Source organism: Pomacea canaliculata, linkage group LG5 (genome assembly GCF_003073045.1).
Source record: "Pomacea canaliculata isolate SZHN2017 linkage group LG5, ASM307304v1, whole genome shotgun sequence".
NCBI lineage: Eukaryota > Metazoa > Mollusca > Gastropoda > Architaenioglossa > Ampullariidae > Pomacea > Pomacea canaliculata.
In genome coordinates this window covers 23,692,920-23,717,483 of record NC_037594.1, presented here as the reverse complement: position 1 = coordinate 23,717,483, position 24,564 = coordinate 23,692,920, and the positions used below count along the sequence as shown (strand labels likewise).

General features: G+C 39.2%; 1 protein-coding gene across 3 annotated transcripts in view; it reads left to right on the top strand.

Annotated features, from left to right (window-relative positions):
- The window catches only part of LOC112563852, a 34,173-nt gene that overhangs the window by 3,315 nt on the left and 6,294 nt on the right, over nt 1-24,564 (top strand). For 2 of the 3 annotated variants that reach the window (XM_025238242.1, XM_025238243.1), the window contains exons 2-18: nt 1,093-1,203; nt 1,665-1,907; nt 2,250-2,398; nt 4,741-4,971; nt 5,102-5,245; nt 5,566-5,664; nt 7,298-7,468; nt 8,194-8,336; nt 8,730-8,859; nt 9,042-9,152; nt 9,568-9,660; nt 10,026-10,209; nt 10,606-10,704; nt 11,444-11,662; nt 12,549-17,744; nt 22,270-22,329; nt 23,720-23,779. In XM_025238242.1, the coding sequence (XP_025094027.1) occupies nt 1,137-1,203; nt 1,665-1,907; nt 2,250-2,398; nt 4,741-4,971; nt 5,102-5,245; nt 5,566-5,664; nt 7,298-7,468; nt 8,194-8,336; nt 8,730-8,859; nt 9,042-9,152; nt 9,568-9,660; nt 10,026-10,209; nt 10,606-10,704; nt 11,444-11,662; nt 12,549-17,744; nt 22,270-22,329; nt 23,720-23,779 (7,399 nt within the window). In that variant the 5' untranslated portion in view covers nt 1,093-1,136. The remainder of the gene's footprint in view (nt 1-1,092; nt 1,204-1,664; nt 1,908-2,249; nt 2,399-4,740; nt 4,972-5,101; nt 5,246-5,565; nt 5,665-7,297; nt 7,469-8,193; nt 8,337-8,729; nt 8,860-9,041; nt 9,153-9,567; nt 9,661-10,025; nt 10,210-10,605; nt 10,705-11,443; nt 11,663-12,548; nt 17,745-22,269; nt 22,330-23,719; nt 23,780-24,564) is intronic. The other variant, XM_025238244.1, reaches the window with a different exon arrangement.

Sequence of the window (24,564 nt, the reverse complement as noted above, 5' to 3'; positions counted from 1 at the left end):
TCTTGTGGCTGTGAGTAAAATGCACAGACAGACAAGCAACTGTGATATCCTTGTAAAGGGCATGACATTCATGAATATTTACTTTTTTGTGTACTTTATTATTGAGTTTTTATTTAGAGAACACTAAATCAGATACCATACATTGCATCTTCAGCAGCAAGTCCATTATCTAGAAATGACTAGGGTTTTTTTAGGTCACACAACTCAGGAGCCAAATCGTATAAGCTTGTAAAGCCTACCAGGTTATTTAAAACTGCCACCCACCATTGATGCCTCTTATGATTCATCAGTGGCAGTTTTGTGGTGTTGTGACTTCAGTTGTGTGTCACAGGAGAATTTCTTTACAGTGTCAGCTACTTCCAGGTGACAAAATATCATCAAGGAGATATTGTACACCGAAGTGAAAAGATAATGTAGAGGTCATTGTGACATGATGCAGATATTAGTACTTAGCTCAAATTTGTAGTCTCATGCAGAGCTCTTTGTTGACAGATTGATTCTTTTATGCGTTGACTTGGAGAAAGAAAATTGTTTAGTGTTTCTTTATCTTGGTATGACTCACTGCTGTGACAGTATAGCAAACTATATGACACTAGATAGGTGGGGTGTTATTCTGGTGCATGCTGAACAAATGCTGTGTGGTTGATAGATGTGTCACCAACTTGTACACAGCTGCATTTTTATGCAAACAAGTGTGTCATATTGATACCTGTCTCCCATTATCCCAAAATGAGATTTCCCTGCTTAGGCTTGGAAAAAAATCAAATCGGATAAAAAAATATCTTTGAGGTCACAGGTTTTGAAATGTCATTTTCAAGTGGAATGTGCTTTGACAGTATACCAATTTTAATGGCATTTGGGGGGCATAACTATGTTTAACAGAGATCATTTAAGGCCTTGAGCAAAAGTGTTTTATCTATTCATCTACACTCTTTGTTACCCATATACATGCTGAGAGTGGAAATTGACAGTGTTTAAATAAGTACAGCTGCCATGTATTTTAAATTCTTCTGACAGCATGTAGTATTCTTTTACAAGAAAAAGATTCTTTTCTCTGGGCAGGCATTTACTTCTTTCTCTGTTAATACACAGGGTGTGAAAGGGTGGACTGCTTAAGAGACCCAACATAGGTCATCATGAGTGAGGCAGGTCCTCAAATCAATGGGCCCGCCAGCCCCACTGGGAAATTCATTGATACCATTGGTAAGTTTTATGAACATCTCATATCTGTAGCTGTAAATAAAATGTACTGTGTTATCTTTTTGTTTTGTTTAGGAAAAAGGTGCAAAAAAAGAAAATTCAAACTATAAAATGCCAGCAATCACTTAAATTAACATTTTGCATCAGGGTGCCTGTGCAAGATGGCTGCTCTAGCCACAGTGAGCTTATGTTCACTGTAGTCAATACCCAGGGTTAGAGTGTTCATCGTATGGTTAGTGCATTCTTGGTAGTGATTGTCTTTATTGAACTGTCATATTGAACATGTGAAAACAAAAAAAATTAAATGCTTTGATTTTAATTGAGCTGTTGGGCATATATATAATTAATTGGTCCTCCATTTGTTTTTTTCTGTTTTAATATGTAATTTTTTCCCAACTGCATCTGTCTACACAATCATTTCCATTTATAATTGTGTTTGCTCAAAAATCATGGCTGTTTCACAGATCCGGATGACCCTGAGTACCGGCGCAACTTGCAGCGTCCTGCAGAAGTGAAGGAAGACATGAAGCAGATGGAAGGGCGGTCACGGGTTTCGGTGGTGCTGAACTCCCAGGCTTTTCGGGAAGACCTGGAGCAGATTATTGCGGAGCAAATTGCCCAGGGGGGTCCTGCCTCTCTCTTTGCCCTGCAGCATATCTCCGACTTGTTGCTGCCACAGTCCAGGGCAGGCTACTCCTTGAGCACAGGTCAGTCTGTAGTGTGCAAATAATCCTAAAAAGAAATTAAGAAATATCTTGTCCAAAAATTCATGGGGATAATCAGTTATGCACCAAAAGTTTAATGAGTGCACTTGAGGATATCAGCAAGCTAAATATCTAGCTGCTGCAATATTGTAAACGCTGTTTTCTTTTGTGTGTCATACACTTCTTAAAAACTGTCAGTCTCTGCCTCTCCTCTCTTTTTTAAAATTGACATCATAGCTTCCAGTTTTCTTATGATTTTAGTACTTTTTTCCTGTAAAAATCAGTTTGGCAAACAATTATTTTTGACCAGTGTAAGTAATGATCTTTGTGTTTATATTCCACTAGCTTCACCAGCCATTCCAGTTAATGACATTAGAGGAGTGGATGCTTATGGACACACCAAGGCAGAGAAGATTTTGCGATGCAAGCTTGCAGCTTGTTACCGCTTAGTGGATCTCTTTGGATGGACACATGGCATCTACAACCACATCAGTGTAAGTAGCTTTAAAGAATAAGATAAGCACATTCTAAACTCTGGGGGTGGTGGGAGATAGAGCTTACATGCATGTGTATACAAGTTACACTTGTGCAGAATATGTGGTTGAACCTACAGATGTAGTATACTCAGTATTTCAATGTGTGAAACATTTTAAAATGCGCAGAAACGTTTCCTTTCACAAACCATCTTGACACAGCTCCTCCTTTTAAATTGAAATGAATTACGTAAATTCAGTGGCCTTTCAAAAAAAAAAAGGTTTCCCTACTTGCCACAGTTATCTTTATCACTCATTTGTTTAATGTGCTGTCATCGCTTATATTGTCTCCAGCAGCTTTCAAATTCTTTCCAGACTTATAGCCTTTAAAGATTTTTGTCAACAATCCATCTTGGTGCCTCATTTCGTTTTTTTCCCCTGGAAAATTAAGGCTTTTAATGAATTGTCTTTTTGTTCCTGTGTTAAGGGATGCAGATCTATTAATATGATTTCCATATTCATCAGTTGAAGTTTACCTCCGGAATTCCTTTCTTTTTTTCTGTGATGATAATACCTGGATAAAATTATTTACTAAAGCACAAACCATGTGTTTAATTTCTTAGTTGATTGTTGAAGAGGGTGTACTTATTTATAGATCATGAAGGAAGTTATCTGCCATTCTGTAAAGACAGTATATGTGTGCTTTGTGGGGGCAAAGGATCATCTCTGTACCTGAGCAGAAAAGTTCAGTTTTGTATTTTTGTTTTTAATTTATAAGCATTACAACAAAGCAGTCCTGTAGATTTTGTGAATGTGACTAAGAACTTATGAAAAGATCATATATGGTCAGACTAGTTAGGCACTGGGATCAGTGAATAGTTTGTTGCATATACATTGCAATGAGAGGTTGGCTCTGTGGCAATTTCAGAAACGGTTTATTAACGACTTGATGTGTAATACATGTTAAGAAGGGCTAAGTTAGAGGTAAAAATTGTTGAACTTTTTTAAGGGTCAAGATCACTTGCAGTAAATATGCTTGGTAAATAGCTTAATCTTTAGGTCTGGCATTTTGTTACAGTTTTTAACAGGTTTCTTTCAGTTAATGGGATTCTTCATTTGAACCTCAAGTTTTTAGTGAAGCTTTTAATATGCTGACTTGGAAAGTGAATGTCAGTGACATGGTTTTTACTTTATAAAGTTGTTTCTTTATTTAATACAATAGATTCCATTCCCTAAGTGAGTCTTGCTAGCATTTGTCATGCTGGCCCTATATCCCGCTCCCTTCCCTTTCTCTTTCGCTCTTCTTCCCCAACCCTCTCATATTGTCTCTTCTTCATTATCCTGTTTATACAAGCCTCCTTGTGGCTAAATCCCACACTTCAACATTTGTGACTGGCTATGTTCTTTTAAATTATTGCTCATGCATAGCAGAAAGATAAATGCTCTATGTGAGGCAAGTGTGAGAGTGGGCCTTCAGCCAACAATTGCTCACAAAGGTTTCAGTTTATCATTGTGCGGTGTGAAGAGGGAAAGACTTGTCTTTGGTCTGATGCAGGTACTGCACCGAAGCCTCATTTTCTCGCATTACTCTGATAGCATGGCCGACTTCATCTGCTCTGACCTTTTCAGGGGCGAACCACTTTGCCCTGTTTCCTGTTTTATGGTCTGGCACTTAGATATGCTCATTTGCTAGAAATGAATGCTGCTGTCCTGTCCCACACACACCCAGACTGCAAATGCCCATTTAGCAATTTTCTGCTGTCTCCAAATCTTTCAAATTGTAAAAAAATAAAAATGTGTCATAAGTTTTCTACATGTTGATGCACTAATAAAGAAGAATAAAGAACTGGTTGTGTAAGTTTGCAGGCTTTTTTTTTTTTTTTGCGGGGGGGGGGGGGTTAAGAAGAAAACGTGTGAGGTTTTATAGGGATAACCCCACAAAAATAAGAGAATAATTAAAAACGCTGGTGTGAAGAATAGTTACAATTTACTGACACTTTTTGGTAAGCTTGTAGTAACAGCTTGTTTATTTTCTCTGTAAGTGACACGAGCCGCTATTAAAAGCCACTTTTTGAACATCATGTATTTGCTGACAGCTGTGTTTTAGTACAAAGGCATTATTTTGTATTTGTTTTCACTAGGCACATTTACTACTTATGTAGATTTTACAGTGTTTCTGTGTTGCAGTATCATGATAAATGATTTAGCCAGAAATTAGTGCGCAAATTAATTAAAATGGACTTTTCATTGAGATGTCACAGTAGAGTAACTGAGAAGTCCTTCATTTCATAACCATAGGCTTAACCATAACCATGGTTGGTATTACAAAATCATAGCTTGGATGTTTTTCAACATAATTGCAGGCTCGGCTAAGTCAGGAGCAAGAGCAGTTTCTAGTAAATCCTTTTGGCATGCTGTATTCTGAGATCACAGCAAGCACATTGGTTAAAGTGAACATGCAAGGAGAAGTTGTGGACACTGGCTCTACTGGACTGGGGATCAGCAAGGCTAGCTTCACTTTGCATTCAGCTATCCATCAGGCTCGCCCAGATATTCGCTGTATCATCCATCTTCACACCCCAGCAGCTGTAGCTGTAAGTGTTTCATCTGTGTGATTGCGCATATGTGCATACCTATTTGGAGGAAGCCTATGTTATAGACGTACAGCAATTTTTACAAGTGCTAACTTGCAATTTGCAGATAATTCTCACTTTTTGCTGGCAGGTGTCTGCCACCAAAAAAGGGCTCATTCCTCTGTCGCAAGAGGCCTTGATATGCGGCCAAGTCAGCTACCATGACTACAGGGGTATCCTTGTTGACCAAGATGAACGAGATCAACTTGCAAGGAATCTTGGTCCTTTTAACAAGGTTATTACAATATTGGCACAGTTAACTTTGCTGTGCACATCATTCATGCTGAGAGATTAGTTCTTCTTGGTCATTTATAATCTCTCTATTATGGATGTTTTCAGGATAAAATTGTTGATGTCTGCATTTAGTTTTATGCTGTCAATAGTTGCACTAGTACAGCTGGGAATGTAAGTGCTATATAATTAACTTTTTGAAGATCATATTCGATTTTAAAGAATTTTAAGTAATACTTAAAGTACCATAAATTTAATTATGAGCAGAATGGGAGGGGCGATGGGACACACTGACACCAACTCTCTTGTTTCATGGGTGTTCAGGTGATGCTGCTTCGCAATCATGGGGTGGTGGCTTGTGGAGAAACCATAGAAGAAGCTTTCCATTATGCCTTCAATGTCATGGCTGCTTGTGAGACTCAGGTAGGTGCTAGTATCTTTCATTCATTCACAGACATGTATTCTGAGTATTCAGGTTTTAATAAGGTTGAGGCCTGGATCCACAACCACCATACACCAGTAAAGCTGAGAGACAAACTTCAGTTGGTAGTGAAACATCTGCATATTACACCACTTGGACTAGGTGAAAGAATTTGCCCATTTTGCTAGAAAGATATGTGGGAAGTTGTGGGGCTGGCAGAGATCATATGGCCAGGCCTTGGGGACACAGCAGTGGCAAAGGCCACAGGTTCTGATATAGTGGGAAGAAAATCACGAGCATGGTGTGGGCTTCTTCATGTAGGGGAGTGGCTGGAGCCATCACCAATTTCTAGCAGGCTGATCACAGTATCTCTGCCAGGCTTTACAAGGCTTCCATTGTCCAAGTTTATGCTTTTGACTACCATGCACAAAGATGATAAAGTAAAAAAGATCTACAAGCAGCTTGAAAGGGTTTAATGGTTACCAACAATTGGACTGAAATGTGAGGTAAATTCAGCTTGGGTGAAACCAGTGACAGGTACCTCAGATTTCCAAGTGCTGAGTCCCTAGAGTCCTCTGGTTATTGATAGAGTGGAAGATGTAGAACACAGGCCACACTGATGTAGGCATGCTGTCTAGCACAACAATAGACTGCCAGCAGACAGAAGATGTCGGCACAACACAGAATAAGGGAAACCAAGTTCTACATAGCTCAAATAGAGGTCAGTAAATAGGGTCACCGAACATGAACACTCCCTTGGTAGCTATACTTAAGAGGCAATGCATGAAAGTAGGGTTCTTATCAAGGTGTAGTCTATTGCTAAGTACTCCAGCTGTAGCTGGTCACAGGGAGACAAGTGATAGGTGAAGCTGTAACAGGCCTAGTGGCATGAAAATCTCTGACATGCAGGGTGCATAGACCCATTGTCAACACATACACCATGTACTTCAGTGGGTCATATGAAGGCTGTTTAGATTTTCCCCTGGTTGAAACTTGTGCATTACTTCTAAATACATGTTTTTCTTCCAGTGCTCAAAACACATTTCACCCTTGTTCCTTGCTTAATCAAGCATGGTGATCACACTAAATTATTCACACAAACAAATATATGCATGCACCATCAAATTTATTAAAAGATTTTACTTATATTAATATGCTGATGTTTCCTCATAATAATTATCAAAAAGTTACATATTAACAAATCTTTACCTCAGCTAGGCAGGGTAACAACACTTGATTCAGAGTCAGTGGTGCAATAGCTTTTATTTGACGATCAAAGCAATACCTGACAGTATGAAATTTTTAGCATGCTATTGGGTGAACACAGATCTCACTCACTTTAATGCATTCCTTGACACACATTTACACTGCATTCAGTCCCCCTTATAGAAAGTTCAGTTCTCGTCTTGGACAAATGATTCTTGCCATGATATAGTCCTAGTTGCTTGCTCAGCATAAAACACCAAATCCCCCCTCCCCCCACTTTCACCTAGCCCCGTATAGAACAGCATATTGAAGGATAAACTTGGCACTGGTCAATTCATGACAAACATTGTATTCATTGCTGTTAAAAAAAAAAAAATTATGTGTGAACTTGCATGTGGTTGTGCACATTTTTGTTGCTTTTGTCTAAAGGTGCGTGCAATGTCAGCTGGCATGGAAAACCTGATTCTTGTGGATGAGGAGACACAGAAGAAAACATTCAAAGTAGGAAGCCAGGGAGGTGGGGGCACAGACCTTTCAGGGCACAAGTGGCGCTGTGGAGAACTGGAATGGGAAGCTCTGATGCGCACCCTGGACAATGCTGTAAGGAGTTATTATTCAGGAGAATTTATTATAATTTTTTAACACTGCAAATGCTATAAGCTTATGTTGGTTTCACATCGCACATCATTTTGCTACCTTTTGAGATTGCATTGAAATATGTAGAATTTGTTGCATGCAACATGGCCAGCTGTTTGTGATGTTGGATTGTGTAACTTCAAACTTACTGCAGTTCTCAGCATAGTAGCCTTTGAAACTGGGTTGTTGCTCAGCAGTACTTCTTTCAAGTTCTTTAAGCAAGATTCCTGCCTGATTGCTGCTAAAATCCTTGACTTTATAATAAGTCTGTTGTGAAGGAGACATAGATATTTATAGTTACAAAACAGCAAAGAGGAAGCTGGAGAAAAAGTTCTAGATATGTGATGAGAAGTTTATGCCAGTAGAGTTTGACAGAGATTGGGATTTGCACCTTGTTTGTTTTTATGTACTGAAGACTTAATTAAAATTACAACTGTATTGCTATGTTTCCATGCTTCAAGTATCAGGCACTTAGGCTTCAGATGCTACGCCCACTTAAAGTCTTTAGTGTGTGACAGTTGTACTCAAGCGGTATCATTAGCCATCTATGGGCGTGAGGCTATCTATGCATTATGCCCACTTTTCCACTTGATGCTGCATGTTCACATTTTTTATAACTTCCACTGTGATTGCTCCTGTCTTAGTCTTAGGTGTAAAAAGTATGAATAGTGTATTGATGTATATTCTAGGGTTACAGGACAGGCCATGTGTACAAGCAGCCCCTTATGAAGCAAGAAAAGAAAGAGAGAACTAACAGTGATGTGGAGGTGCCACCAGCCTCCAGCTCTTTCACTTACATCTTTGATGGAGACTATGAACATTCTAAATACGTGTAGGTATCAGTATCTTGCATTTTTACCTGTGAACACCTGAACCGACTTTGGTGTTTGTGAAATCATGAACATTCAGAATGAATTCAGGATAATGCTATCTTTATATATTTGATCACATGCACTTTTAAAGTGTCGGTGTAACTGTAACCTGTTCGAATTTTTTTAGATACACTCCATACTCCCAGGGTTGGTATTTAACATTTTAGAATAATGTAACTGTTTTGAGTCTGTATAAAACTCTTTTCACTTTTATTGATAAATAATTCATAAGAGAAAAGATGGTTCAGTTTAAGCTTCTAAATAACAGAATTTTTGTTATAAAATGTTGTAAAATGTAGGTGATTAAACAGATAGTGTTTCACTATCTTGTAATGTTTCATTTTGTTGCTTAGCTCACCAATAAAAATGGCTCTGGAACGACAGAAACAGGCTTACAAAGCTGGTTGGCTGACATCCCCCAACACATACAAAAAGCAGGAGATTGAGGAAATTGGGACTACCACACCCAAAAAAATCACCAAGGTAACAGATTTTCTTCCAAACCGCAATCAAAGTTTTGTATGAAAAAAATAGGAGAAAACTGGCTGACAATGGCTATTCAACTTGAACACTATATCCACTTAAAGTAAGCTAAGAAATGGACTGGCTACACAGAAAAAAAATCGTGGAAAATTCAGTAGAACAGTGTGCTGATCTGGTTCCAGTGGATTCAAGATGGAGAAGGTGGTCAGCTAAAAGCTGTAAGAATTGACAACCCAAACCAGTTTGCACCACAGGGTGCAAACCCCAAGGAATTCAAGGAAAAACAGAAGCAGGTAAATTCATATCACTTTTACCTTTTTGCTGTAATTTTATCAGGATGCACCATTCTGGCTTTCTTACCTGATGGACACAGAACATTCTTTAATAACTTTATCCTTACGCAGATATTTGAAAAAGTCATCAAACTCAGCAATAAAAAGTTGTTGGTTTTCAGTCACAGTAATCAAAGAACATCTCAAACTAAATATTTAGGATTGCTTGCTTTTGTTTCCAAGATTGGGACCTATGATAAACCGTTTGTCGAGAACTTTGTTCATCATTGAATTTGCAGCTCATTATTCTTCAGTTTGCTGACTTTCTAAAGGAGATGGTGATTAATGCCAATATTCTCCACCAAAACTGGTTTTCACTCATTTTATATATCGTTCTCATTGGTTTTTTTTCTTTCTCTCTCCCCACCCCCTCCAGATTAAGAAAGATTACTATGAAGAGAAGGTGACTCCTGGCCCTCAGTCCAGGATTCTTGAAGGCATTTCGTGGGATGAGGCAGCAAGAATGAAGGTGGGTTTTTAAATACTTGGTTTCCATTCATATTTACTTGAGGATACTAAACATTCACGATTTATTTTTTTACTTCATTCTGCTTTATATGATAATGGCAGCAGTCAAAGAGCAACAGAGAAGCAATTGTGCATGAAATATTCTGCTTTTCATTTTATATCTGTATGTTTGCTGTTTTCGTATCTTCAGAACATGTCCCCTCAATTTACCCCAAAACATTACATTTACATTTATTTCATTTTAGTCCAAGTTAAATATTTGCAGCGCTGGCCTGCTATTATAAAGGTGAAAAAGGAACCAAGAGCCATATTTATTTACTTTGGCAGTTGATTTTCCCCAGCTTAGTTTTGAGACAAACTTTGCAGGAGGGAGGAGATCAGACCATTGTGATTGGTGCAGCATCCAAGGGCATCATTCAGAGGGACCACCAACATAATGCTGTAGTGTACCGCTCATACTATTCTGCCAACCCTTTTGAAAGCATGAGTGAAGCAGAAATGGATGCCTACAAGCAGGAGGTGGAGCGTCGTGAACAGGGCGAGGAGCCAGGTAATGTTCCCTCTGGTTTGGCTCTTCTGTGATGATCCAAGGAGTTGCTGTGTTTCTTTCTCTTTTCTGTTAAGCATGGGTATCTGGTTTTGAGGTGAAATGATTGTAATGCTGTTGTTATCTAGGAATCAATGTTATGCAGCATGTGAAAATGAAAGCTATGCCAGGAATGTTGGTATGACTTTTTAAAAGCAGTTTTAAGGCTGACCCCGCTTAAGACCTTAATTTTAAGTTTTTCAGTTCAGTTTTGTAATGTGGCTATCATTAAGACAACTCACCATGATATAGCTTTAGTTGCTGAGATGGCGTAAAACTTCACTAACTAACCTATCATTAATACCACAAAGCTGTGGGTACTCGTACATACCATGATGATGTTGCCTGTGTTATGTGTAGAGGATGTCCCTGGTCCTGAGGGTCGGCTGATTTCTACAGAGGAGCGAATGCAGCAGATCCAGCGTTCTCGAGAGGATGTTGATAAACAAGATACAGAAGGTAATTGTCCTTTTAAATAAGCTGTACATTTACAGATCGCTTTTTATGGTCAGGAGTAGGTTTTTTTCCTTCTGTAACTGCATGTTTGTATGTTGTATCTGTTTAGTATCTTACCAGTGCCCTACCATGATTATCTTGCCAGTGTTTGTTGTGTTGGGGGGAAACTGAAAATCCAGAAAATGAAATAAAATATTTTTGTTAACTCTTCCTTTACAATTTGCACTCTTGAATGCAAATGTCTTCGTAGCTAAAGCTCGGTTGCATTGATACATCCATATTAAATGAGTTTTAAAAAAAATGAGCACATCAGTCTGAGGCATGGCATGATCAGCAGCAAGATCTCAAGTGTTGTAATTCAATTGTTTATTAAACTGATTTTTATATATATTTTTAATATTTTGTGGGAAAAGTGGATGCAAAGCTTGTGCGGTTGTTATTTAGCAGATTGTTTTGGATACTAGCTTCCTTAATGAACTAATCTTCGATGCAGTGTTGTGATTTTTTTTTTGTTTCTTGTGAAAGCAGTTTAATGAAATTTCATCTGAACATCCATGACAATAACTTTTTAAAAACATTTTGGCATAAAGTTTGTCATGCTTTCATTGCTGTGAAAGAGAAGAAAAAAGATTTTTCATGAAGCAGCATGGGTGTTCATTTGAGACTTCTTAGTCTTTTGTATGTTGTGCTAGTGTCTGTAGTTTTGAGCATCTGCATGCTAATGTTGCATGTTTTATTGTAGATGTGGAAAGAGAAACTAAGTTAGGATCTGTTATCAATGGAGAACCTAAAGTAGAGCCTCAAGTAAAACCACAAGTAGAGTCTCAAGTAAAACCTCAAGTTGAGCCTCAAGTAAAACCTAAAGTTGAGCCTCAAGTAAAACCACAAGTAGAGCCTCAAGTAGAAGTTGAAGCGAAGGTCGAGAGAAGTCGAGAGGTAGCATCTCCTCCTCGTGCTGAAGGTGGGTAATTTTTGTTGTGGCTTCTTTTTGTTTCTTTTCATTTTGTCATAGGCATTTATTACTATTCTTCAGAATGCAGAAGCTACAGTAAGTCCACATTATTTCTAGTTAGGAAAAGTGTGGCCATTGAATAAAACTTAAAATTTGAATTGGGTCTTTTATTTGTAAAACTTTTTCAACATGGCTTAATAAAGAATGCTACAAATGATGACAGCTTGTGCCAGTTGATGGGGCAGCTGTGGAGCTGATAATAAGTGGATCCCTTATGATGTACCCTGCATTAAAATGTTGTGCATTCTTGACCCTAATCAGAAAAAATATATACCATTGCTTTGCAGTAAGATAAAGGGATGGCTTTGAAGTTTTTGTTTTAATAGTCTCTAATGTTCACTCAGATCGTCTTTAAAGTTTACAAAATAATCTCATGTATTTTCACATGGCTGAATACTTTAAATAAACTGCTGTTATACAGAGTCAGAAGAATTAAATGTTGTGAGCCACTGACAGCAGTTATAGAAGCATGTGTTTAGTGCAGCATGTTATTCTGATAATGCACATAGAATGATCTCATCATTAGCTTAAAATGTTGGCATGAACATGTACATTGGTTTTGTTCATAGTTAAATATTCAAATATTCCACTAGTTCCAAAGTTCAGATCTTTTGAGAGCATCTTCTATCTAGCTGTGCCTCCAGCATATTTTGAGCAACATGGGGAGGTTTTTGTGTTTTATTTGTTAAGGTTAGTTTTTGCTTTTTCCAGTAGGCTGGTGTACTAATGCTTTCATATTTTTATTTTAAGTAAAATTGCCTTGTGTAGGTAAATGCATGTTTCTTTGTTTATTTTTGCTTGAGTTGCATTTAGTATTTATATTGATCACTGACAGAATCCAGGCAAAATGCGTCAACAGCAGTGGCAACTGATGAATGCCCAGTGGCCTTGAAACCTTCTCCCCAGACCCTTAAGAAAGAGGAAGGGTTAATGCAGCTGCCTGGCTTTGCAATCCCATCTGTTTTACCCTCTGCTCTGCCTTCCTCCTGCAATAAGGGGCAGCACTCTGTGGTAGGGGATGAGAGGGGTGTGGGTACTTTTTTATCATCACCTCTGCAAAGTAGTCGGTCTTTTCCTAGTGTTGATAGAATGCCTAGTGAGCAGTCTGGCTGTGCAAACTGCCAGGCCAATCAGTCTCAGCACTTAGGAATGACAAGACATGCTGAACGTCAAGCAAAGAAGACTGAGGCTGATAGTGAGGACAACACTGATGGTGGGGACAAAAAAGAACCTGAGCCAGTCATTATAGAGTCACCAGTGATCAGACTTTTTCAGGGAAAGCCTGACAAAGGAGTGATGAAGATTCGCTTCACCATCCATTCAACCGTGACACGCCGTCAAGTCAAAGGTTCAAAAGGTCATTGGCCTATTGAGCAAGCCTCAGTTCTTCTGTCCCAGCCTGAAGTGACTTTTGCAGACACAGAAAGCAAATCTGCTACAACTGTTAAAAGTCCTGTGCTTCTCCAAGAAAATCATAGTGTTAATGTGATTGATACACCTGAGAAATCTTCAGAAGATGTTCCTAAGCAAAGCTCACTGCAGAAAGTTTCACCAAAGCGCCCATTTCGTCTGCATGGATATAGGACAGGATTGTTCCGACCACATAAGCCTCACAGAAAGTCCAAACGGTTGAGAGTTCATAAGATAGTTCAGATCCCCCTCTCTCCAGTAAAGGAGGAAATAACTGAAGAAGAAACATTAGAAACCCTTCTTGCCAACCAGAATGTGGATGTGGATTCAGATGAGAGTCTGGATGATCTGCTTCTTTCACCTGACAACATATTTGAAAGTTTGTATGAAATGAGAAAGACATTGTATGATCAGTTTGACCAGAAGGAAAGTACACAACAGCAAGCAGTAAGACTTTCTGGAGAACCACATTTTGTCATGCCCAAAGTTGGGGGTAGCCAGCTATCTTATTCCCATAAAGATGGACATTCAAGGCCGATGTCATTTCAGTTTAGAGATCTGCATCTAGAATGTGACAAAATCATTGATAAAAATCTTGCAAGTGGTCAGACATGTCCGATGCCACAGACTACAGAAAATTCTACAGTCCTTCCAGTTAAGATAAAACATGGCACAACCAGAAAGAAGAAAATGGGGTTGACAGAAGTAACTAAAGCTTTATGTCAGGAAGATCTGGGCAAGCAATTTCTAGAAATTGGTGTGGATCCTTTGTTTATTTCTGCTCCTCTGGCAGAATTAGAAGACTTAGAGTATGCAGATGAAACTTGCCCCACAACTATCCCATCATTAGAGGATGAGGAAAAACCAGTATTATGCAGTCAGGGAGTTGTGGGCAAACAGGTTCTGAAAAAAGGTATAGATCCTCTGACAATTGCTGCTTCTCTGGCAGAAGAAGATGACTTTGAATATGCAGATGGGTCTAGCCTCATAAGTAGTCCACCTGTGCAGAATGGACATTCAGAGCCTGTGTTGGGTAGTTCTGACTCAGCTTTTGTTTGCATATCTGCAGACTTCAACAGCTCGTCAATTATAAATGAACCAGAAAAAACTATGCAGACAGACCCACAAAGGGTGCAAAACTTTGAATCCCCTTTGCCTGGTACATCAATAAACCCCTTTGGGGAGCAGGCTGTTCCAGGGGTAGCATTAAGCTGGCCCCAGTCAAACAGCACTCAAGACAGTCAAAATCTGAGGGTTCTTACAGCCCTGAACTCAGTTACCACAGAACTAGTACAAGCTACATTGCCTGAGTGGCACAAATCTCTGATCTCTGCTAGTAATAGTGGTTTAGCTTCTGACCAACAGGTCAACAATGTGTGGATATCTGTGGACTCACAGTCTAACGAGAACCTTCATCTTGATCCCCTCTCACAAGCAGGTTCTGAAAATACTAACAAACAGGTGAGCATCCCTTCATCAGAAGATGATGCCATACTTAAAATGCCCATGTCGTTCTCAGAGTTTCCTCCAAAAATAAAGAAAGACTTCCTCATAGATGAAGGACCCTTGCAGACCAGTTCTCCCAAATTAGGCCGCAGGCAGGATTCTGGCTCCTTCAAAATATACCAGTCTAAAATGGGAAAATCAGAGGAAACACTTGAGGCTGTTGCATGCTTAGATCAGCAAAACCAACTAGCTGGTGGCAGACGATTAATGCCCAGAAGATCAAAAAGTTTTCCTAGAAATTTAGGTTCTATTAGGTCCCGTGAAACTATGCTTGATGACACACCTTTACAGGGCAGTAATGATAGAGAAAGAAAAGGTGCATCGAGTTTACATAAAGGTGTGTCTTCAGAAGGTGAGAATTCTCAGGCCATAGAAGCAAACCAGCAGAGTATTCAGAAAGTCGTTAAAAACTCCTCTGCAAATTCTAGACATGTCTTGGAGAGAGCTTTGAGCTGGAGTGAAGAAAGTTCAAGAGAAAAGGAAAATTATCCACCTTCAACAGACACTGCAAATTATCCCCTCGGGACAAAAGAATACCATGACAAAGAGGAATGGAAAGAGGGGGAATCACCAAGGAGACGACACAGACGAGCACAGAAAGATGATGATGCACCCGTCGGAGAAGAAAGCACAAATGAAAAAGAATTGGGTCTTCACTGGTCAGGGAAGAAGCGAAGACGAAGAAGACGACCACTGTCTCAAGAACAGACAGGGGTGAGTACTGAAAAATTGGACACCGTGGATGTAGGTACCGTGCCTGAAGCTGTGGGACAACAGGATGAAAAGACTGAAAAATCTCATCTTCATCAAAACACAGTCATTGGTATGCAAAAATGGTCAGATCCGGAGAATGAAGTTAGCGACCATCGAAACACTTACAGTGTGATAGATAATCTGAAAGACATGGATCATCAGCAAATGCCAGAAGGGGTAGAGCACAGAGACAAACAAATTGTGGAAACAGAAACATTTTCTGATATAAATATTGTTCCTGCCGACGCTTCTAAACTGACTTCACTGGCGACACTAAAAAGCAGTAACATAAATTTATCTGCAAATGTTGAACAGTCAGAAATTCCAGAAAATAAATTTTATGTTGAAGGAGATACAGAATTTCCTGCTCCACCAGCAGAGTCGGAACTGTTATTCTTGTATGAAGAGAGTGGGGAGAAACCTGAAAATGATGGCGATAAGCTACTAAGTGAAAACTGCAATGTCAGCAAACCGGAGCCAGTACCTGCTGAACATAAACAGGAGACATTGGATCCATTTTTCCCCACCATTGATGATCCCAAAATACTAGACTACAGCAATGACTTTTTTACAATTCAAGGAAGAAAGCCCAGCAAAGAGGTGAAGGACAGGGAAAGTGAGCCTATTTATGCCAAAGTAATACCAAGATCTGAGCGTTTATCTAGAAACAGTAGTGAAAACAAGTCCTTGTTGGTCAAAGACTTAGCAGAAACCTCTAGTCAGCAGCATGTAAACAGTGTAACGAAAAAAACATTTGAAGAAAGCACACAAGCAAGGGCACCAAAGCTTTCTGAGAGTGAACTTAATATTATGGATTACAATGAAGAAGATGCTCCAAGAGTAAGACGACGTAGAAAGAGCAAGCAAAGTGAAATGGAACCAGCAGAAGAGAGAAAGAAGAACAGTTTTCGGGAAGCTAGCTTTAGGCCTCTTTCGGAAGGCTGGATCAGAAATGAAGGGGAGGATACCTCCGAAGATGCTCCAAGGATGAGAAGGCGAAAGCACAAGGATGCAGTCAAGTTGCGTAACAGTGATCCTCCTGTGACAGCCCAGATCTCTCAGTCTGGCAAGCACTTCAGGAATGATACTTTTTCCCTTAACTTACTCCCTAAAATACACAGCTCTGTGACAGAGCCCCGACAGCTTGGGAGAAAGACAAGATCTCAGGACACTTTGAACTCACAGCTCACTGTAGGGGAGGAAAAGGAGTCATCTGGGGTGCCATCAGAATCACCAGTGGTGAAAAAAATGCTAAAAAATGTCTTGTTGTGTGTCAACACACAGGGACATGACAAGGCAGTCAAAAAGGCACCAAAAGCAAATTCTTTGCGAGAGAGAAAACAACCTGTAGGTGACACCTTACCGGAAATGACAGTTGGCCTTCCTCACTTTGCTCCTGCTCCTCATCTGATGAAACTGGATTTTGTGAAAGAACCAAGAAGAAGCTTGCATTCTGAAAGGGGGTCTACATCTTCGAGTGATTCTTTGTACAGGGATGGTTTTTTTGATAAATCTTTAGAAATGAAAGCACCAGTGATGAACTTTCCCAGAGACAAGCAGAGGCAAGCGTCTGACAACCTTGCAGATGGTACAGAAGATGAAGCTCATAGTATTAATTGGAACAAACCTTCAGATATGGACAATTTTGGTGTTGAAGATAACAAACAGAGAAAAGATAGTAGTGAGCCTAAAGACATTTCTCATCATGGGGAGGCTGGTGCTCATGTAAAGGACTGCCTTGGGGTGTCACAAAAATTGACAACAGATGATAAGCTGCAAGATGTCCTCTCAGATGTTAATACGCAGGATCCTTACAAGGAAGTCAAGAAGCCACAGTTTCAGGAAGAGGAAGAGATTGTGCCAAGCCGCATTCGTGCAGTGTCTTTCACAGATGGTTATACTCCCACTTTGCTCCATCTGCCTAGTGGAGTGCAGTTAGGGGATTCATTGACTGCTGAAAATTTTGTTCGGGTTAGGGCAAACAGGGCCAGGACCCATTCTTTTGGCAGCGACATAAAAAATGACCTGGCCAATGTGAACCCTTTAACACATGAACCTTCGCGGTCTAGGGCTTGGCACAGTCACCAGGTGGGCTTGTCTCAAAGTCACCATGGTAACCGCCCTAGGTCTCACTCTCATTCAGGGGTTACATACAGTGCCCACAGTGGGCGCCGAAGGCGATCACGCATTCCATCTGCAGGAGATAATCGTATATATCAGCCTCGACCAAATCATGTGCGAGGCTTTCTCCTCTCTGAACACCCTTCAGCTGCCCCTTCTGAGATTAGCACATCTTCCCATACCACCATGCTTGCTGATGACAACTTCTACTCTGATGCAAACAACCATGGCTATGCCAATGGTAATTCCATTTTTTTATGTTCTTTCAGTACATGCATGCTTGTACTGCTAACTTGATGCTCATTTTCCACCTTCCTTAAGAAAGCTACTTGCTTGCTTGTGGTTGTACTCCTACACACTTGTTAATAGCATTACTGAACACTGACTTTAGCCATCTCTGCTTCAGTTGGATAGAGGACGGTCTTCTGATTTTTTTGTTTGTGTGTGCATTATTACCTCATCTAACACACGTGACTTATGCAAAAGGTGTGATAGCTTGGAGACCCTTATATGTGTATCATATTTATCAATAATGATTTTACCTGATAAAACCTAACCGAGCTCCCAAGGATCTGATGTAAAATGGCAGTCATACATGTTGAGATGGCATTTTCCCCAACAATCATTCAGTATGCATTGCAAGTGTCCCCAGGAAAAAACATTACAATATAATTAATCTTTAAAAAACTAAATGCAGACTTTTAAGTGAGAGTAGCCTTCATCAACACCCAGTGGAGATGGAGTGTTAAGTATTTAAGAAATGGTAGACTGATCTAACCAGAGCACATTCATCCAGGCGTGACTAAATTTTGGCAGCCAGATGTAGTTTTGAAGCAAGGTTTCAAGTTTGGAGCAGCATGGGGAACTTAAGCATCTTTTATTTAGTGGTGTCCAGACACAACATATGTTGATTTACACCAGGAGTTGTGGCCAAGATCCAAAGCGGTGGCAAAGATGGCCAGGGGTAAAGAAACATAAAGTAATGCCCACAGCCCCAGCATCACATTGTAATTACAAAAGCAAGACACTTTTCCCCAAATTGCCCATTATTGCTCTGGGGAAACTTGACTTTGTAACTACGGCCTTCAGTATAGAGTGTTTATAGCAAGGAGCAGCAGGACACCTGTAGAAGCAGTAACTTGAAGAGTTAGTGAGGGGGAAGGACAAGAATTTGCAAAAGATGTTATAACAAGAAAGATAATCCAGAGTGGACTGGTCAGGAAGTGAAATTTCTTGTGCTTATCTTTGACTGCAAGTTGTCCTGTCTTCCATATACCAAATCTACATAAGTTTCCTGTTAGGAAACTTTTGAGTAGTCGGCCATGTCAGGTTCAGGGTGGGGGTGGGGATTGAAATGCACATTTTTACTTCATCTGTATTGTACCCTGGTCCACTCCAAACTAGACTATGGTTCCATCATTTGTGGCCATACTGTCTCAAAATTCTTGACCTGCTCACCATCAAAGGCTTAGCAGAGTTTGTATGCAAATGGTGGTGATCTTTAACTTTCTCTTTGCTATCCTGTCATTTAAAAGCTCACCCCAGAAACCCTGTCTACTGTGCTGCTTTTCATCCTTAGCAATCTACAATATGCCAGATGTGCCAAGGAGCCAAAACCAATATCCCTTCATGTTCTTACCCAGGCTGCCAAAGTAGATATCCAGTAGGTGGAGCCTCATCCTCTCCAGCAACTCTTCCTTGGAATTATTCTTAGATTTGTCGTGACCTTACAGCATTTAATAAAAGGGAACATCACTGACCTTGTCTTTCTCCAACACCTCCAGGAAATTCTTTCTGACTGTTTTGGTTTCTGTTCTATCTTTACAAATGAATCCAAAGTTCCATATGGTGGGCCTGTAGCTGCAGCAGCAGTTTCATCCTGCCAGCCACAGCAAACATTTCAGCCTGCCTTGTGGATGGTTCCATCTTTTCAGCAGAACTTTTTGCAATATGTCCGCCAGTCTTCAGAACAGAAATTTTTAATCATTTCAGACTATCTTCTCTCCAAGCTTATCTTTCCTATCAGTTTAACTACCCTCTTGCATCGATTGAACCAGGCCACAAAGGCCACTTATCTCTTAGTTGCAGTCACTAGTTTCATCTGTCGGCAAGTCTATCCTCAGCCTATGTTCAGTTCCTGTGGCAATGCTACTGGGATGCTGGGCTTGAACAAGTGGCATGCAATCCTTCCCTTTCTGACTGCCCACCAAATGGCTGTGTGGTGGGTGGAGGTGGTGGTTAATAGACTCGGGCTAGTATAAACCTACACCACATATTTAAAAATTGGTAGCCATAAGATCTTTGGACAAACTGCTTTTCATTTAGTTGCCTGTAATTTACCTCTGTTATATATTTATTTATCGTATAAATATATCATTGTATTAATAATTATGTCATTAAGGCAGCCTTGGTTTCATATTTCTAGTAAACATCTTAAACGACTTTTCTTTCCTGCAGTATAGCCTCCATTGCTGGCTTGGCATAAAATGATAAACAAGAGTGGACTGGGCCACATGTGATCTGATAGTTTATTGATGCTTTTCTTATGCTTTTTTGTCGTGCTTGATAGAACAGTCATTCAGGGTTTTGTGCATTTCATCATATTTTATGTAAATAAAAGAACATGATGGAGTTGTTTCTGAAATAGGAAACTATTTTGCACTGTCGGTCTATTTTAAAATGTACTAAATTCTTCTCAGCACATGGTTTCTGCAAAAAGTCTTAATAGGGCAATAACTGTCAGTCTTAAGTTGGGTTGTGGAGGTAGTCATAATAGAGATGTTACATACTGGAAGATGTTCATGGAAAATTTTGAGGTCGTACTAAGGGGGATGAGTTATAATATGGAAGCTCTTAATAAGGTTTTACTGTACTTTCTAAATATTTGTGAGTTTCCTAAATTTCAGGAATGAAAATTAAATATGCATTTCAGATTTTTTTTCTGCTACTTGTATGCCATAGTGCACATTCCTTGCTTAAAAAGAATTCACTTGTAGCACTTTTTACAATAGCCGGATCATGCATACACAGTTGTTCGTGCCATTGGAAGTGTGCTTAATAATGTATACTTCTTACTCTTGGTTAAAAACAAGATTTTTGTTTTTAAACTGTGATACAAACTCACATTAATGTTTGTCAGTATTGTTTATACTAATAGCAGTAGTTAACAATCATTGTCACAAATACACATAATATAATAATCATAGTACTTCAAAAGAGAAAATGTTCTAAAGGAAATTTTAAAATGTCATCCTATGTTTATCACACAATCAAAAGTCTGCAAAAAAATTGAAACATGGTTGTGACTGTTTTAATGGATGATACCATTCTTAGTGTAATTTTGGGAAGCCTTGTAAGCTTATAATAAAACTGTTTTGTAAACCCTATTGTGATCATGACAGGTAAATAATAATGGTAACACATATATTATCTACAATGCCTTTATGTTTAGCATTGTGTGTAGCTGAGTAACATGCTGCTCATATTCACAGGCTTGTAATGTGGAGTTGTATGATATTTGTGGGTGGGGATGGCTTATAATGGATGCATTGTTATTTTAGTGTTTTTATCTGTGTTTTGGTGCATGCGTGATAGCCTAGCCAGAGATTTGTACCATGCTTAATGCACTAAATAGAATGAGTGCTGGTGGTTACAACCTGAGAGAGAGGAATGGTGGACTTTGTAGTTGTTACTCCAGCTTAGAGGCTAGAACTTCAGTGCCTCAGTAGGACTGTTATTGAATGAGCTTATTATTGGACTGCTGAGAATGTGTACTCAGGTGAAGTAGAAGCATTGTTCATATCTTTTATTTAGTGCCTCTTGCCATCTGCTCCACTCCAGTTTTGCACATTCACAAAAGGAATGTTAATTTTCACATTTTCGTCAAAATGAAGAGCCAGGATTTAATACTTAGATAATGTCACTGGAAACTACAAGAGACATAAGTAAATGCTGTCACCAGAAACAGTTATGCTGTGCTTTATTGGGCAGCATGTGAACTCTGGCCTATTTAGTTAAGGTATTTTTGTGTTTTATTTTTCCCTGCATTTCCTCATTTACCGATACTAAATTGGTTTTTGGTTTTGTTTTAGCCTTGATATGAGCATTGTTAACGAGAGGGTAATTTTGCATAGTGCGTGAAATTGCATAAAAAAGCTAATGTAGTTGAGCAAGAGAGAGCAAGCAGGGAAAGGGCTGCAATGGTTATAGAAGTGGTAAACTACTTGAAAGTTCACTAGAGCCTGCACCTCTCATCAGTGAGTGTAACTTCACTTCAGTATGTGTGCAGGTGGGGAGAGGGTGGTACACTGTTCCATATTTTGATGAGTAGCCAGAACCTAACAGCATGGTGTCTTTCATTTCTTTGATCAGACAAACATGTCAAGCAGCACCCTTGTTAAGTAGAATGGGGAGAGTTAAATTCATGAAATTTTTGCATAAAAGTGTGTTTAAGTTCTAATTCTGAAATGTTCAGTGAACATTTTCATTTTGACAGGTTTACAATTTCACCTTCATTTCAAGCTGGTGTCATCCCCTCTTTCCACTTTTTCCCAGGCATTACACACAGCATTTTAGATGTTCCGTTATTTTATTGAGGATTTTCAGTTGCTTTATTGCTTTGTGTTTTTACCTTTTATTTAAAGTTAGCATGGGGTGAACTATAACAAGAGCATGCTTCACACATTATAGTTGAAATCGTTGTATTAGATATTGGTGTTGTGACATTAGAGTGTTGTGTGCATGTGCTGCTGTGTGCATGTTCACAGAATCCTCCACCCCTGTCAGACGAACTGAGTCCGATAGACGCCCAGAAAAAAATCCAGCACGTAAGTAATAATTTCCCATGCTTGCTTCCCTGTGCTGTGCACATGTGCTTTCACGTGTTTGTCTCAATCTTATACTTAATAACTCTGTGAGATGAAAACCATCAACTGGTTTAAAATATGCTTGCTACTGTTTCACTGAAGCAGAGAAATTTATTATTAACAGAAGCACACACACTGTTTAAATTGTAGTAGAAAGGTGTCTACAGTACCAAGGAGCTGCAATTTAGACCTTCATTGTGTATTCTTGTGTAACATGTTTATGTATGAATCAAACTGGGGAAAAAATGCATAAAACATTTCATATTCTAATAGAGAAGTGCATGTCACAACCAACAATATATGCTAGACCAAGATGGTCATTTATAATCAACAAATTACCGACCTTGTGGCCTGATAGATAATCTGTATGCCATACCAGAGTTAAGAAGTTCATGTTGAGCAGATGATTGATATTTTGTCAGAACACAGCCATCTGGCATCAGTATGTCATAAGACATGCTCTCATCGCACACATCATGTAATGAGTGCTTGTAGACACACCTAGAATCTTCTGAACTTCTAGACAGGTGCAGTCATTTATAAATGTATGTTTACTATGTAGCAGCAGCATTCCTTCTTGTAGTGCAGATGTAGGAGTTGGTCACTGCCACACTTATGTACATGAGTTTTGTTTTAGTTTCACTAGTCACTCCCTGTGTGCACTGGCATTCTATTTATTTGTTTCTCTACATGCACTGGCATTTGCGTGTTTCGGGTGGAGGATAAGGGTTTCACTTTCACTTAAGGTTAAAGAAGGATCAAGGTTTTTGTTTTCTTTGCCTTTATTTTCTATAAAATATTGTAAAACTAGAAATTTTGGAAAGCTGTCTTGCTTATTTCCTGCAGACATGCATTTTCCAAGCATAAAGCACATTAATGTGGTTGCACATCAACACTTTACTTTCTCATACCAAGTAAAGACTATTTCTGATATGTACATTAAGAGTACAATTAATAAAAAGCAGCAGCAATTTGAAATCTCCAAGATTCTTAGTTTTGTTGAATTAGTATTGTTTGAATTTCATGATAAGAGAAGTCTGTTCTATATACAGCCATGCTGGCATCAGTGGTTGCATTTACCCTGGATTATGATTAGAAAATTTTAATAATTTCAAAATCAGTGTTAGCCCCAATTTTGGAGGAAAAAAAAGTTTCTTACATTTGTCCTATTTAAATGAAGATAACTGATGCCAGCATTTAGTTCCATATCCCCCATTGCAGGCTTCTCTTCTCATGTGTGTTTATGGTCACTACAAGGCCAGACATTGTCTTTGCATGTTTGACATTCTTAGATCAGTGTGTTTTGCTTGGTTGCATGTCTTTGGCTGTACTATCTACCTGTTTGGTGTAGTGATTAGAGAGTTGGAATCCCGGGGCATTGGCAGGTCTAAATCAGACAGAAGACCCAGAGGTGAGTTCCTGTAAAACAGTGAGCTTGTCTTTGCTGGATGTTCATATCAGTCAGGTGTGGGCTTATGCTTGAACTGCTGTATGAACAAGATGCACCTGCATGCTGATGTCTGTATGTGTTACGTGCAAGCATGGGCATGTATGTTTGCATGTGTCTTCACATTTGTTTTTAAGCATCAGTGTACAAACCTGGAGAAAGGGAAGGAATTGGTTTATCTTGTGCTAGCTTTCTGAAACTTGAAGGAAAGTAACTTGACAGTGCTTGACATGCTCATTTTTTTAGACAGCACATTCACTTTTGAACCTCAAAGACAGATGATTTCTATATTTTTTACTCGTAGGGGTGGTAGTAGGAAATCTATCCATTTTATTTTTGTTGTCCTTATATTTTGAGGAAAGGGTGTGGTACTTCTTTTAAAGAAATGTCAGGCAATTTAGCGATGTTGAGTGGAATAATAAAAATCAGGAATAGCAGGTTGAAAAAAATGTGCCTGAAGTTGTCATGGTGGCAATATATTTTCAAAAAAAAAACACCCTTTTTTTTAATTTCGTTCTTGATCATTCACTCTGTTGCATCCTCTCACTTATTGTCTCTCTATACCTCTCTTTTTTTTAAATAACAGCTGTTCCCTTAATCCCCATCATCTACATGCAAGGGAGATGAGCAGATCTGACCTGAAAGTTTTGATTTTGTTGTTGTCACACAGAAACCTGGGAGTTTCAGCCATGTTGCATATGCAGACATGTCTCCCTTGCTTCCAATTTTTTTCTTTTGGGCCTGCTTGT